At 58.2% G+C, this 15,000-nt stretch overlaps 1 protein-coding gene across 1 annotated transcript in view; it reads left to right on the forward strand.

Moving 5' to 3' along the window:
• Positions 1-15,000, forward strand: part of MYOM3 (myomesin 3) — a 47,294-nt gene that overhangs the window by 1,626 nt on the left and 30,668 nt on the right. Inside the window, exons 2-12 of the mRNA XM_030874833.2 lie at positions 857-1,035; positions 1,319-1,399; positions 2,122-2,281; positions 2,978-3,135; positions 6,759-6,854; positions 8,486-8,574; positions 10,204-10,248; positions 10,730-10,870; positions 12,305-12,466; positions 13,092-13,233; positions 14,207-14,406. Coding sequence (XP_030730693.2) covers positions 875-1,035; positions 1,319-1,399; positions 2,122-2,281; positions 2,978-3,135; positions 6,759-6,854; positions 8,486-8,574; positions 10,204-10,248; positions 10,730-10,870; positions 12,305-12,466; positions 13,092-13,233; positions 14,207-14,406 — 1,435 coding nt within the window. The 5' untranslated portion in view covers positions 857-874. The remainder of the gene's footprint in view (positions 1-856; positions 1,036-1,318; positions 1,400-2,121; positions 2,282-2,977; positions 3,136-6,758; positions 6,855-8,485; positions 8,575-10,203; positions 10,249-10,729; positions 10,871-12,304; positions 12,467-13,091; positions 13,234-14,206; positions 14,407-15,000) is intronic.

The raw sequence follows: 15,000 nt of genomic DNA on the forward strand, positions 1-15,000 counted from the left end.
GCCTGAGCCCCCTGACACCTCAGAACAGGCCTTTTTAGGCCAAGGATCTCTGATGATGTCAGCGGGCCCACCTACCACATCATGGACTTAGAGAAATGGTCCCCCACGGGCAAGTTCACACCCAGGTCAGAACACAGTCCCGCACACACACTCCGCCATAGCCAGCAGGCCCCGAGGGAGAGGCAGGGACAGGGCAGAGCCGGACCTCATGGAAGCAGACAGGAGAGGGCTGAGGGGGTGGGCCCCCCTTCTTCCTCCGCCTTCACGGCCAGGGTCTACCTCAGGGCCTCCCAGGTCAGAGGCCTGGCCCCGAATTCCCACCTGGAGAAGGATTGGAAGCCATTCCAGGGCGTCCACCAGGCATCCTAGAGCTTCAGCGCCAGAGGGCCCTCAGAGGCCTGCTGGTGACACCGCACCCCAGATCTGGGAAGGAATTTAGTGCAAAAAACCCAGAGCTAGCTAGCTGGGGGTCCCCCACTCTCCTCGCCTGCCTCTCCACGTCCTGGACATCAGAGTGCTCAATCCCTCACCGTCTGGGAAGCTGAGACCTGGAGAAGGGAGGGCCTTGCCCAGGTCATGTGGCGGGGGGTGGGGGGGTGGGGGTGGGGGATGGGGGCAGGTGCCGCTGGAAGCCGGGAGCCACTGGGGCAGCACGTGGAGTGGTGGACAAGCCAGGCTGAGAGCGCAAAGCCTGCCTCTGTCACCTGGGCGGGTCCCCCCGCATCGGGCCTGAGCTCCCCTGTCTAACCACGGGAGAGAGAACCCCTACCGGCAACCCTCCAGAGATGCTGGCGGACCCCACGGGGAAGGGGCGGGTGGACGCCTGGTGGAGTGACCGTGTACCTTGGCTCGGCAGGTCGTCGCTCTTGCAGCCATGACTCTGCCTCAGAGCCCGGGAGGTATGGGGGAGCCCCGGGCACCCCAGACCGTGGCGATGCACAGGCTGGAGCACCGCCACGAGGAAGAGCAGAAATCTGAACAGCAGCACAGCCTGCGGATGGGCTCCTCCGCGCGGAAACGGACCTTCCGCAGCAGGTGGGAGCCTCGGGGACCCAGCCCAGCCCCTGCGCTGCCCCCAGGGCCCTCGGCCCGCCGGGGAGGCGCAGCTCTGCTCTCTGGAGGCCCCGGTCTGCGGGGGGAGGCGTGGCCCTGACCTCTGTGTACTTGAGTTTGAGGAGACAGGCACAGCCCTGCTTTCTGAGAGCCCGGTGTGAGGAACGAGGGTGCCTGCTAGTACCCCGAGGTAGGAGGATGGATCCCCCAGCCAGACCCCCAGCCAAACCTGCAGGAGCCATGACCTCTCTTTTCCCGGGGGCAGCGAGGAAGAGTATCGGTTCAGCGCAGCAGACTACGCCCTCGCAGCAGCCCTGGCTCTGACGGCCTCCTCAGAGACGTCGTGGTAAGTCAGGTGACCTTGCCAGAGAGCCCTGGGCCGGGAAGAGGTCGTCCTGTCCAGTCCTCTGCCTCCCCACTGGGCTCCCACACTCAGCTTAAAGAACCTGCCCGAAGTTACACATCTAGAGTAAGCGGCTAGTCAGAGGTTTAAGCCCGGGGCTGACTGACCACAAGGCCCGCCGCACCACCCTCTGGATGAGCCCTCAGGCAGTAGTGAGGGAGCGTCCCCGGGGGAGAGGCTGGTGGGGGTCTGTACTTCACCACCCGGCTTCCGTGGCGGGGAAGGAGGCGGGGATGGGGAGAGGAGGAACAAGGAAAGCAGCCCACGTTTTGGACACGAGGCCCGAGATGGGAAGGCCTCTGAGCCTGAGAGCATCAGGAGGCCTGGGTCCTGGTCCTGGCTGGCCTGGAGCAGGTTACCCAGCCTCAGGTCCCTACCCTGTAGAACGGGGAGACTAAGACCTGTCCACCTGCTTGCAGTGAAAACAAGAGGAACGATGGCTTGTGAAAGAGCCTCGTGAACTGGATCAATCATATTCATTACGCACCTTCTAAAAGCTGGACCCACGCAGGGCATTCTGGAGGCAAGAGAGGATTAAAAGTTGCCCTTGTCCTCAAGAAGCTTTAAGTGTGGCCGGCAGTGCTGGGCGTGGAGAAGGCAGGGCCAGGGCGTCCCCACATCACCACCCCCAGGGTCTCCACCCCTGATGGCCTCCGTCACCGCAGGGAGGCCCAGCTGAGGCGCCAGACCAGCACCGTGCAGCTGGAGGAGAGAGGGCAGAAGCGGGTGGGCTTCGGCAATGAGTGGGAGAGGATGGAGATCGCCTTCCTACGGACCCAGTGGCTGCTGCGCCAGAGGCGAGACCGGAAGGCGCTGAGACGGCGGGTGAGAGGGATGGGCTGGGGCCTCCAGGGCCCTGAAAACTGAGACCCATCACACGCCAGCCAACTCAACCTACCCCCTTCTCAAGAAGAGCTGGACATCCCAGTGCCCCTACCCTCTAGCTGCGTGACCTTGGTCAAGCAATAATTCTAACTGAGCCTCGGTTTTCTCATTTGTAAAATGGGTGTATGTGGTGTCGAGGTGGGAAGTAAATGAGATCAAGCTGGTAAAGTCACTTTCCCAGTGCCTAGAACACAGAAGACCTTCAGGGAATGCTACTCCTAACAAATGTCAGGGATCTGAAGCCACTTCCATTCCCCCTCCCTGGGCAGGACAACAATAGCTGTAATACTTACATGGGTGTTATTAGTGCCTACGTTTTTCACATATTAACTCATTTAATCCTCACTGCAACCCCACAGGAGGGTGGGGGAATATTATTATCATCCCCATTTTACAGATAAGGAAATGGAGGACTGGCCTATGGTCTCACAGCTAGTAAGTAGCAGCATTTGGCCTTGACCCCACGCCCTGCCCTCTGTGGCACGCTGCCTCTCAGCCACTGGTTGGGGGGGTGCGCGGCTCCAGCCCACGTGGGCCCGACTCCAGAGCCTGGGTGTCGGGGGAAAGGTAACAGCAAAGACTGGGGAGAGGTGGTGCCCCGGCTCATAGAAGTCACAGGCCCCCTCCCACCTCCAGACAGAGAAGAAGGTCCGGGAGGCCAAGGAGCTGAGGGATCTGTGTTCCGGACGCGGGCCCTGGTTCTGGATCCCGCTGCGCTCCCACGCCGTCTGGGAGCACACCACGGTCCTACTGACCTGCACCGTCCAGGCCTCGCCTCCACCCCAGGTCACCTGGTAAGCCCCCGGGGGGCAGGAGAGAAGGGGCCCTTGCCCTGCCCCCATGCTCTGGGCCTCTGGGGGTTCCCTGAGTGTGAGTTCCTTACACCCAACACCTCCCTTCCAGGGACCCGGCCCCTCCCCTAGAAGTTCCTGCCGCCTTAGAAAAGCTGCCGACCCACAGACCCTGAGCTCTGCCCTCCCCAAACAGAGCAGCAGCTGCTGGGGAGGCTCAAGAGGGGTTATTCTTAGCTGCCTCCCAGCCAGCCTGGGGCTAGAAGTCTGGGCTGCCTGGGGAGCCAGCGCTTGTAAAAATATGGTTCTGGTGGCATGTGAAGGCAGCTGCTCTGAGCTGGACATCCCTGGGGCTGCAGGAAGATCGGGGGAGGCAGGGAGGGCGGGGGCCCTGTAGTGAGAAGGAGCTCAGGCCTCGCTCTCTCTCTGCCAACTTGGTGTGTGGTCTCAACTATGGCTCTTAACCTCTCTGGTCCTGCCTCCATATCCTGTTCTGTAAAATGGGTTGAAGACCTCCTGTCCGGCTTGCACGTGGCGAGGATTTAATGCCACGACAACGTGGAAGCCCTCAGAACTTGAAAGGTGCTGGGAAAGCAGGAGGTGCCGTTCCTGGGAGTGAACCCGTGACAGAACCACAGAGTCGAAGCCTTGCTGGTGGAGGCGGGCAGAGGCAGGAGCCTCCTGAATGGGCCTGGTGGAGGTGGGGGTGGAGAGTAGGAAAGTGATCATTCCAGTTGGCTTTTCTTTTTTTTTTTTCCTTAAAGCATATATAATGCCTCAGAAGTCAGAGAAAGAAAAAGAGCTTAGGCCAAGAGCAATCAAGAAGAGTGTTCTGAGGGAGGTGGCCTTGGGGCTGGTCATTGCCAGGTGGCATTCATTCACATTCCTTGGGAACCAAGGCAGTCCGGTAGGAGGACTGCTCCCAACAGCCAGCCTGGGCTAAGTGGGGGTCAGCTGCTCAGCTGGCCTGGCCTGGCAGCTAAGCCCTGCCCTGCCCTGGCACTGAGGCCCACATCTAAGCCATGCCATGGGAGCCTCTTGGGAGGGAGTCTTGTTTCCACCCTTGCCAGCAAGGTTGCCACAACAAGGAGCTGAGCATTCTTTGTAAGTGGCAGAGGCCAAGGCCAGGCCCACCTCCAGCCAGAGGGACTCAGGTGGCCCCCGGGGCTCCTGGCTTTGGGATCTGGTTTCCCTTCATCAATCACCTCCGGCAGGGCCACACATCATCCCGGGATTGGCCTCCAGAGCTCTGCCCGGGCCCTGGTAGAGACCCAGCCCCCCGGTCAGCAGGAAGATACTGGCTGCCCAGGCTTGTCAGGCGAGTCCATTCATTCACCAATTATTGAGCACTTCCTGAATGCAGGGGCAACTTCAGGCGAGTTAGGCAAGGCCCAGGCTGGCTATGTTTATACTGCAGAAGTGGGCCCTGGCCACAATTCATTAATGTCAGAATCACTCTCCCAGGCCAAGTAGCCTTCAAAAGTAAAATCTCACACCAAAATATGGGGAATTCCTGGCTGGCCAGTGGTTAGGACTCGGCGCTTTCACTGCCAGGGGCATAGGTTCGATCCCTGGTGGGGGAACTAAGATCCCACAAGCCGCATGGCCAAAAACTTAAAAATTAAAAAAATAAGGGGGGGAGGGAAACACACCAGAATACGTAGGGGGAAAATAAACCTAGAAAAATAATAAAAATCTCACTCTTTTATGTGGGCCTCTCTGAGCCAGGCTCTGGGCTGGGTGCCTCGCCTTAGCTGTCTCACTTAATGCTGTTTTATGATTGGCTGCCATTCAGCCTCATCCTTCAAGGGCCTGCCGTACAGGCAGGAGACTGAAGCCCAGAGGGGGGCAAAATGAGACCTCAGGTCTCTGGCTGCCCAGGTTGTGCCCAGAGCTGCAGCTGCTGCTTTTTCTGGGAAAGGCAGAAAGCTGGCCAGGCTGAGTTGTCTGTAATGTTCCTGACAGCTGGCGGGTGAGGGGGGCTGACCTTGGTCCCCAGGCCTGGGAGATGTGGAAAGATTGGGCATGCAGATTAGGCACCATCCTCCCCACAGGAGACTTAGTTGGGTTCCTTTCAGAAGAGGTCACAGCCTGGGGGCTGTGTAGTGGGGCGTGGGCACAGCACTGTTTGGTTGCCATGGAGACAAACGGGGGCGGGGGGGGGGTGCTGTCCAAGGAAGGTGATGTACTGAGGTTGGGGTGCCCTCTCTTGGCCAAGGCCTCCTCTTTGAACTCAACCACCACTGGGGCTGATTTTTCATGCAAAGTTCTCATGGACACAGAGGCCCAGAGAGGGGGACTGATTTGCCCAAGGTCACACAGCAAGCTAATTTTCACAGACATTCACTCGCCAACCCCGACTCCTCAGGCCTCCAGAACATACCCCAGTGGGCTGTGGACAGACACAAGGCCACCTCATTGTTCAGTGCCTGTGGCAGATAAAACCAGACCCCAGAGTTCACAGAAAACAAAAGGAAGTATCCAGGGTAGAGCGGGGCAGGGCGATCTGCAGGGCCATGCTCGGGAATCACCTGAGAAATTTTAAAAATTACTGATACCTAGTTCCCATGCCCAGAAACTCTGATTTCATTGATCTGGGCTTGAGACTGGGCATGGAGATTTTTTTAAGGCTTAAATAAGATAGATCTTTTTTTTCTTTCATGTAAATGTCTGATGTAGACAGGGCAGGGCTGCTGTGGCAACTCCACCACAGATTCCTCCGGGACGCAGGCCTGTTCCCTCACACTGCTTCAGGGCACAGGCCTTCCTGGTTCGAGATGCAGCCCTCATGGCCATAGTCTTGCCGCAGAATGGAGGGAAAGATGATGGGAAAAGGGGCAAAGGATGTCATCAGAAGCTTGTACTTACTTTCTGCTGACAAGACTTAGTTTAGTCACATGGCCAAACCTAGCAGAAAGAGAGGCTAAGAAACATGTCATATTTACTTTAGAATAAGAGGGAGAATGGCTACTGGAGACCAATGAGCAGTTTCTGGTGCAAATTCTCAAAGGCTTATGTTCAGACTCTGAGCATGGAGATTGTTAAAGCTTCCTCTAGTGATTTTAACAAGAACTGAGATCAAGAACTGCTGTCCTTGGGGTTGACAAGAAGGTAGGGATGGGGAACTTTCCTTGGTACCCCCTTCAGAGAGGAAGGAAAAGCTGGGGCCTGGTCTTTGGGGGATACCACTGGTAGGGGGAGGGGTAGATACCCCTAATGACAGCTCCCTCTTCTCGCCCTCCAGAAGAGAATGAACCCTTGAGCATCTACAGCAGGGATTCCCAACCCCTGAACCATCCCCCTCCCCACCCCTCCCGGTCTGTGGAAAAATTGTCTTCCACGAAACCGGTCCCTGGTGCCAAAAAGGTTGGGGACCAGTGATATGTACAGTCTTCAAGCTTTACATATCTTATCCCATTTAATCATCACAACAACCCTACAAAGTCAGTGCAATTATTATTCCCATTTCACAGATGAGGAAAACTGAGGTTCAGAGCAGTGAAAGTGCTGCCCTGGGTCACACAGGTAAGCAGCACAAAGCCGAGGTTGGAATCCAGGTCTGAGAGGCTCGGGATCCTTCCCACACAGAATCACACTGCCTTCCACACACCACTGTGTCTCTACAGGTACAAAAATGACATGCGAATTGATCTCCGCCTCTTCCCTGCCGGAAAGTACCGAATCACCAATAACTATGGACTGCTGACACTGGAGATTAGGAGGTAGGACCATGAGCCCTAGAGACGCACGGCCCCCAGTCCTAGCACTACCACAGCCAGAGCAATGAATCCAAACCCTTCCTCGGAGCTATGAACCAAGTCAGCCTCATCTTCAGAAGTACCTGGGGTGCTTGTTAAAATACTGATTTCTGGGATGTACCCTCCTTTTGCCCTCAGAGAGTCAGATTAAATAGTTCTGAAGTGCGGCCCAGGCATTTGTATTAAAAAAACACCCCCATGTGATTCTAAAGCCTTGGGATACACGGTGAAAAATTTGGACTCAGAGGCTAGCAGCAAGGACTGAGTGAATGCTGAGCTAGGCATGCAGGGAGAGCTCCTTGCTGGAGGAGAGAAAACACACGTATACACACACACACACACACACACACACACACACGTGCAAGGGGGAGCAGCTGGAAGGAGAGAGTTAGGCAGGCCTTTTAGGAGGTGGTGAGTCTTAAGCATGGTTTTAAAAGAAGAGGCAGGATGTATGGAGGGAGCATTTGAGCGCAGTCTGCCCCGAAGTGTGCGTTATGCGTACGAGCTGCCAGGGGTTGAATTCCTCCAGGTGCTCAGCCCTGCGCTCGCTGCTTTACACATAATGCCCACCACCATTCTGCACAATGCAGGGAAGCGTTGTTCTGTCCGTGTCACAGGTGAGAAAACGGAGGCTCTGAAAGATTAAGTGTCTTGCGCAGCCTGTACAGGGCAGGGCCTGGGTTTGAGTCAGTTCTCTCCATCTGGGTTCTTTCCAATACACCAAACCCTCCACCTCAAGCAACTCGGGCTTCAGAGACACAAATATGAACAGGACCCTCGAAAAGCAAAGTGAGGCTACATGGACATAAATACCTGACCATCCAAGGCTACAAAGGGAGGCGCCCCGTGGGCTGCACAGTTGGGGAGAGCATGCAGGGCTGGGCAGCCTGGAGGGACACATGGAACCGGCCCTTGAAACGAGAGGGATTCCTGCCCCGAGCAGCCAGGGGAGGGGAGGGGGCACCGAGGGGCCTCTCTGCTTGCTGATGGGGTTGGATGTGTGACTTGTGTCCTACCATCTACCCTCTTTGCCACCGTGGTGCCCTGGGGTGGAGCTGGCCCAAGCCTCCACTGGGAACAAGACAAGGCTGGCCTGGCTGGTGGTGAAAACCAGGCCTGCGGTTGAGAACCCCTGGGCATCCGGCCCGGTTCTGGCACAGACTGGCAGTGTACCTGGGGCAGCTCCAGCTCCAGGGTTCTGCTCTGGAGGTGTTGATAGGGCCAGAGGCCGTGCCTGGGGGAGGGCTCGTCCCCTCGAAGCTCGGTTGAATTCCAGTTGCTCTGGGACTCTGGACAAGTCACTTAGCTTAAGTGTTCTGATAACAATCATATTTTCAAAGTATTTTCACCTGAGGTGGTTTAGGCTGCTGTTACATCCCGAGATTTTCAAAGGAGGACCGGGAGGCCTGGAGAGGGACAGTGGCAGCCCAAAGGCCCCCAGCTTCTCAGAGGCAGGCCCTGACCTAGAGCCTGAAGTCCTCCCCCAGGCCTTCCTGTTAACCCCCCCTTCCCCCCACACCCCACCTGCACGGGGACTTGAGTTTCCCGTGGAGCCCAGCCGTCTCAGGGGGAACATCTCCCTCCCTGCTTTTCAGATGCACCATTGAGGACGCAGGCACCTACACAGTGATGGTCAAGAACGCCTACGGCCAGGCCTCCTCCTTCGCCAAAGTCCTTGTCCGCAGTGAGTCCTGCCATCACCAACAGGCCAGAAAGCCCACAGCAAACCCCAGATGAGCAGATGAGGACATGAGTCTGCGCCAGACTCGGGGAGGGACCCTCAGCCCAGCGGTATTTGGTCTGGGATCAGGTGACCAGGGCAGCCACCGGGATTCCCGCTCCCCAGGCCTTCAGAGCAAGTGAGATCCTCCGCCCTCAGACTGTACAACCTATATCCCTGTTCAAGGGGACCCCACCTGCCTGTCCCCAAAGAGCATGCTCATCCCATCGAGCTGGGCTTGGGTCCAGATCCAGCTCAGGGCCTCTGGGAGGGCGGCCTGGCTACCAGCGGTCCTCAGGGGCAAAGGTCGATGCCTACCAAGTCCCCTCCTGACCCCCACTGCCCCTTTTGGCTTCTGGTGCATATTCCCCAGTGGGCTCAGGTCCCTCCTGGAGGTTAATCACAGCAGGAGGCAGAGGAGACACTCAGGACTCCTTCAGGCCCCCGTCCACCTGCTGCCTCTGGCGCTGACCGGCCGTGTGAGCCTGGGTGCCGTCTCACTTACCTGACCTCCCCACCTGCAAAGGGGGCATCCTACCACCTCCCTCAGATACTCCTGTGGATTAAATGAGATGGTTTAGGTAAAACTTGGCTGGATCAGGGCCGAGCCCAGCCCAGAAGGCCACACCTTTGAGCCCAAGGCTTTGCCCTCAGTGCCCTGAGAGAAGCTGCACACACACACACACACACACACACACACACACACACTGAGCAGCAGACAGTCCCCAGCCTCTCATCGGACCTTCTTAAACTGTCCTTCACAGCCTCTCCACCCCTCTGCCTTGTTCCCCAAATCGCTCTTGGTAGGCAGCTGTCCCCGCTGCCAGGCCAGGCTCTCTGGGTGGAATCTGAGCCGTCCCTATAGGCAGTGCCCAGAGTCGATTGCAAGGTCAGGCATCGGGCCCTTGGGCCCTGCCTTCCTCTGTCCACCCGTCCTTCCCATCATTTCATCCACATATCCCCATCCCTCCTCCATCAAGGCCATCCCAGGGACCAGTGTCATGTCCTGGCTTCAGGCTGCTGGGGTGCTCGCTAGGTGATTATGCCTCAGTTTCCTCATTTGTATGAGAGGATAATAATGACAACAACAGACAAGGCTGCTGTGGATTAAACGAGTTAATAAGCGGCACGTGGTACCCGCTATGTGAATAAAAATGTTCTCACTATCCCCTGGTGGTCCGTGTCCACACCACCTTGGACTTCACCCTGAAGCCTCCAGGAGGCTCTCTTAGCGCTGCCCTGGACCCACCAGAAATCCCAGTCTGACCAGGCTCCACCTGTAGGACTGTGATTCTGGCGGTGGATTTGGGTAAAGGAAGGAAACCACCATTTATTGAGCACTGACTGTATGCCAGGTTCCTGCTGAGGGCTTTGTTCATGTGAACTCATGTATTCAGAACCCCCCCGCCACCACCATCAGGGAGGAGTCAATAAGGAACTGAGGCACAGAAAGGCTAGGGAACTTTCCCCAAGCTGAAGGGGGAGCCACTGCCAGATCAGGATTCAAACCCATGACCAAAGGCCATGCCTCCAAAATCCAGTAGGAACGTGGGCTCTGAGCCTTCTCCAACTCCATTTGCTCTGGGTTTTCAGCTTACCTGGGGAAGGATGCTGGCTTCGATTCGGAGATCTTTAAAAGTAAGGAGGCTTGGGGAGGGATGGGCCCTCAGGGAGGAGGGTGTCTGGGGCTCCTCGTCAGGGCCCCCAACAGTCCCCTTTAGAATATCGCCATCCACTGCCCACAAAGGGATGTCCACGTGTGGTTTGCCTATAAACTGTTCATACCTGTAGACTGGTTTCTGGGGTCCCTAGGCACCCCAGAGCTGCCTCCAGCTGCTGCACTCTCAGTGGCCAAGACTGAATGAGAAAAAGGCAAATCCAAAAAGACAAACCAGTATTTGCCGTTTCAGCTCATCTGGTCCCACCCAGAGAAATCTCTCCCCCACCCCCGGCCCCCAGGATCAGGCCCCCTCTTCTCTTTGTTAACACCACCTGCAAAACTGTGAATCCTGACCCAGAGGAGCGGGGACACCCCAGAAGGGTCCTCACTCGCATCTAAGCCCCAGGCTGAGCTGGCAGCCTTAGAAGACTTCTGCCCTAAATTTCTGTTCCCACCCAGGACTGATGTTTGGCTCCAACGTGGAATTCACATCGGTGCTGAAACCAGTCTTCGCCCGTGAGAAGGAACCCTTCTCCCTGTCCTGCCTATTTTCTGAAGATGTATTAGACGCCGAGCAGAACATCCAGTGGTTCCGGGATGGTGAGGACCCCTAGTCCTGGCCCCTTACCTGCAGAGGCAGAGGTGGAAGCCAGAGAGGGACTAGAGCCCTGGCTCCATTCCCACCCCTGGGACCCCCGGTGGAGAGAGGAACTCAGCTATACCCGCCCCCTAACTGGTACAAGCTGGGCGATGGGTGCTGATGAGGTAGAGGGAAGCAGAGCACAGCCAGGTGGGTTCAGATCAAGTCACCCTGCAAAGTGTCACCGAGCACCTGTGGTGCCAGGCCCTGTGCTGGGTGCCGGGGCAGGGTTAGGAACAGACGTGCGTAAGCTCAAGGGGCTGTCCATCCGGGAGGAAGCAGGAAGCCAGAACACAATTGCACACTGCCCATTGAGAGCCTGTGGTTGGCCAGGCACCAGCCCAGCCCTTTACATCTATGGACTCGACATCAGCACCCTAGGGGTAGGTGATGACATTTGAAGCAACAAGAACAGAGGCTAAGGCCAGGAGCAGGTCAGCCTGAGGAGGGTCAGGGCAGGTTGTGACAATTGCCTCGGGCTTTTCAGAGTCAGGGTTGTAGGTGCAGGTACATAACTGCTACTCGTGAGCTGGAAGGTTTACGGGGGGTCATGGGCCAGGGCTGGGGAAGGCCGGTCAGCCAGGGAGGAGAGGAACAGCTGGGCTTCCTGCCCCATTCGTGACCAGACCTGCAGCCAAAGGGCCAGGAGCACAGCCCCCTGACACCCCAGAGCTTGAGCCTGGGGAAGCTGCCCCTGCTGGGGGCTGGAGTGGAGGAGTGGAGGGAAAGCCGCGAGCCCTGAGAAACAGCTGCGACAACAGGCAAAGAGCTTTCCCAAACCTGCAGGTCTTCCGGAACAGAGGCGCTGGCAGGAGGGAGGGGCCTTCGCGTGGCACAAGGAGCAGGGTGGTGCAACAGCAGGACCGCAGGGCGAGGCCTAGAGCCCCAGAGCCCCTTCCCCCTCCCCTCACTAAGGTCCCGCCTGCCCAGTCCCCACCCGCCTCACTGGCACCCCTCCCTCCATTAAGCTCACACCCCCTGCCCACCGAGCCCCGCCTCCTTTCTCCAGCCCCCAGCGTCCCAATGAGCCCCTGACCCTCACACAGGCCCCATCTCTCTTGGTCCCACTTCTTCACAGGACCTCCGACTCCTTACCGAGCCGCTCACCCAGCCGCTGACCACTTCCCTGAACCCTCATTACCTCACTGAAGCCCCAGCCCCTTCCCTGGGCCCGGCCCTGCCACCCCCTGCCCGCCTCAAGCCTTCTGCAGAGGAGAGTTCAGAGACCACGTTGGCAGAGTCCTGGAGGTCACCACCCCCTCCCCAACTGCCCAGCAGAGCCTCAGGCTCTAGCCAGGCCAAACTCCCCTCTGCCTAGACCCCCAGAGCATCTGTGGGTTCCCAGGTGAGGCCCAGATCCCCCACGGGCTCACCCTGGACCCCTCCCTCTGCAGGGAGGCTGCTGAAGTCCTCCAGCCGCCGGCAGATCCTCTACATAGACCGCCAGGCGTCCCTGAAGGTGTCCTGCGCCTACAAGGAGGACGAGGGTCTCTACACGGTCCAGGTGCCCTCGCCCTTTGGGCTCCGGGAGCAGAGCGCCTATGTGTTTGTGAGAGGTGAGGGGGCGGTGGGGGACCGGGGCTCTGCCTTGACTGATTTGCTGTGGGACATTTGGGCGAATCCCTGCTCCTTGAGGCCTCGGTTTCCATGCTATATATTGGGGGTGCTGGGGTAGAGTCTCTCTAAGAATCCCTGTGCATCCCATGACCCTCCAAAGGGACACAGCCTGAGAGTCTGAGACGCGGAGCCAGCTGGAGAGGGAGGGCTGATCGTGGGCTGGGACCATTCTAGTCCTGGTTGATTTCTGTCTCCTGGCTTTGCCACTTCACTAGCTGGGTGATTTGGGGAAATTCACTTCTCCTCTATGACACTCAGTTTTCCCACCTGCAAGATGGGGGGTTGCGCCGGGACTCAGAGGTTAATTATGCCAATTGTGCAGGTGTGTGGCGTAGAATGGGCCCCTAATAAACGGTACTCCTACCCCTACCCCCAGATGCTGTTGTTTGAAAGGAAGAGGCTGTTATTCAGGTCGTTCTCCTCGAGATCCAACTGAGCCCCTGGGGGGTGGTGAATGAGAAGAGGATGAGGGGTGAGAATGGGAGGGGGTCTGTCGCCAAGTGGACATTGACGGGAAGAGCCTCCCCCCACTCTCTTCCCACCCCCGCCCACCCCGGGCTTCAGATGCTGCAGCCGAGAAGCCCGGGGCTCCAGGATCCCCCCTGAATGTTCGATGCCTGAACGTGAACAGGGACTGCCTCATCCTGACGTGGACCCCGCCCAGCGACACACGTGGCAACCCCATCACCAGCTACTCCATTGAGCTGTGAGTCGGTCTCTTCAGTGGCAGAGCCCATGGGGGTAGATGGCTCTGTGAGGATAAACGTGGGGGCCACGGGAAAGAGGGACCCCCATGCCTGTCCTTGGAATAGGGCAGGAGGTAAATGTGTTATTTAGGGGCAATAGAAGGGTGTCCGCCCCTGGAGTCAGCCGCTGCCCTCTAGACCCTTTACAGCAGGAGCTGCCACTGGGAGGGGCAAACATCAGTGCTTGAAACCTGAGCAAGTGTGGATGCTGTCCTCCCTGAGTGCCGGAGACAGAGTAGCACTGACGCGGGAGGGAGGGGGCACACCAGGAAAGGGGAGGCCTAGAACACCCCCCCTCCCTCACCTGCCGCCGGCTCCGGGGCCCTAGCTGGAGGTAAGCTAAACCAGCCACTCGAATCCTTCCAACAATCCCTATCTAAGGGGGCAGGGGGACTCTCTAGTGCCCCATTCTACAGATGAGGAAACTGAGGTACATGGCCCCATCCAGCCAGTACTGAGGACAGTGGCACCCAGGGGGGCACAGAGAGCCCAGACTCCGAGGGTCACTCTGGAAGGCACTCCGACAGGGAGTGGACAGCCCTCTGGGGAAAGGCTAACTCGCCCACTCACAAGCCATGTGACCTTGGGCAAGTCGTCTCACTCTCTAAACGCGGATCCCGTTGGTAGAGTGAAGGTAATCACACCTAACCGTGAGGACCGTCAGGATTAAACGCGATAGCAGGTGCGGAGGGACACAGATGGCTCCAGACACGCAGGAAAGCTCATGGGAGGCACTAGCTATTTTGATTAGCATCGCGCTTGGTGGAGGATGGTGAGAAGGCCTCCTGGGGCCCGAGGTTGGAGCCGGGCTTCTAAATGGAGAGAGATGAGCTGGGCCGGCAGCCCAGGGCGGGGGAAGGGCCCTGGAAGAGGCTCACCCTGGGAAGATGTGAGTCACGGACAGGGGCTGCAGCCGAGGCCTCTCTCCCACAGGTGCCAGGGCGAGTCCGAACAATGGGTGCCCTGCCACCAGGCCCCCGGCGGGACCTGTCGGTGCCCAATCCAAGGCCTCGTCGAAGGCCAGAGCTATCGGTTCCGGGTGAGAGCCATCAGCAGAGCGGGCAGCAGCGTCCCCTCCAAGGCTTCAGAACCGGTTGCCATGGGCGACCCTGAGGAAGCCCGGAAGAAGACAGGTGGGCACAGAGGCCCTGCAGGGACATTCCAGAGCATCAGTCAGGGCATGCTCAGGACTGCCTCACGCAGGAGACAGGCGCACAGCCCCCATGCCAAGCCCTGATCCAGGAGGGGAGACACAGCCCAGCCCTCAGGAACCCCTAATCTGATGGAGGAGACAGTGCTGTCCTTAGCAACCCCTAGCTGGAGGGGGAAGGTACAGCGCGTCTGAAACACAAACCTGTCCACACAAGATGCTAATCTGGGGTAAAACCACAGCACCCTCCTCGGATGCCCTTAATCTGAAGGAGGAAAACCGTCCCGCCTCAGAAGCCCCCAGCCTGCACGGTGGGGGGAACACAGCCCTCTCAGCTCTGAGGAGTCAGCCTGATTTGGGTTTGCCGTGCCCTAGGGATCTGACCCCATCACTTCTCTCTGTCCCGAGAGGACAGAGCATCTTTGGGGTCCAAGAGCAGCAGTGCTGCACTTTGGACCCCTGAGATCGCTGGGGCCCAGATGGCCCTGCTTGAGGACACACAGTGAGGGGCCGGAAGGCCAGGACCAGAAGTGGGGGAGGAATCAGCACCCAGAGTGGGGCAGGCCCTTCCCTGTGG

The sequence above is a fragment of the Globicephala melas genome, chromosome 1, assembly GCF_963455315.2.
Source record: "Globicephala melas chromosome 1, mGloMel1.2, whole genome shotgun sequence".
In the NCBI taxonomy this organism is placed as follows: domain Eukaryota; kingdom Metazoa; phylum Chordata; class Mammalia; order Artiodactyla; family Delphinidae; genus Globicephala; species Globicephala melas.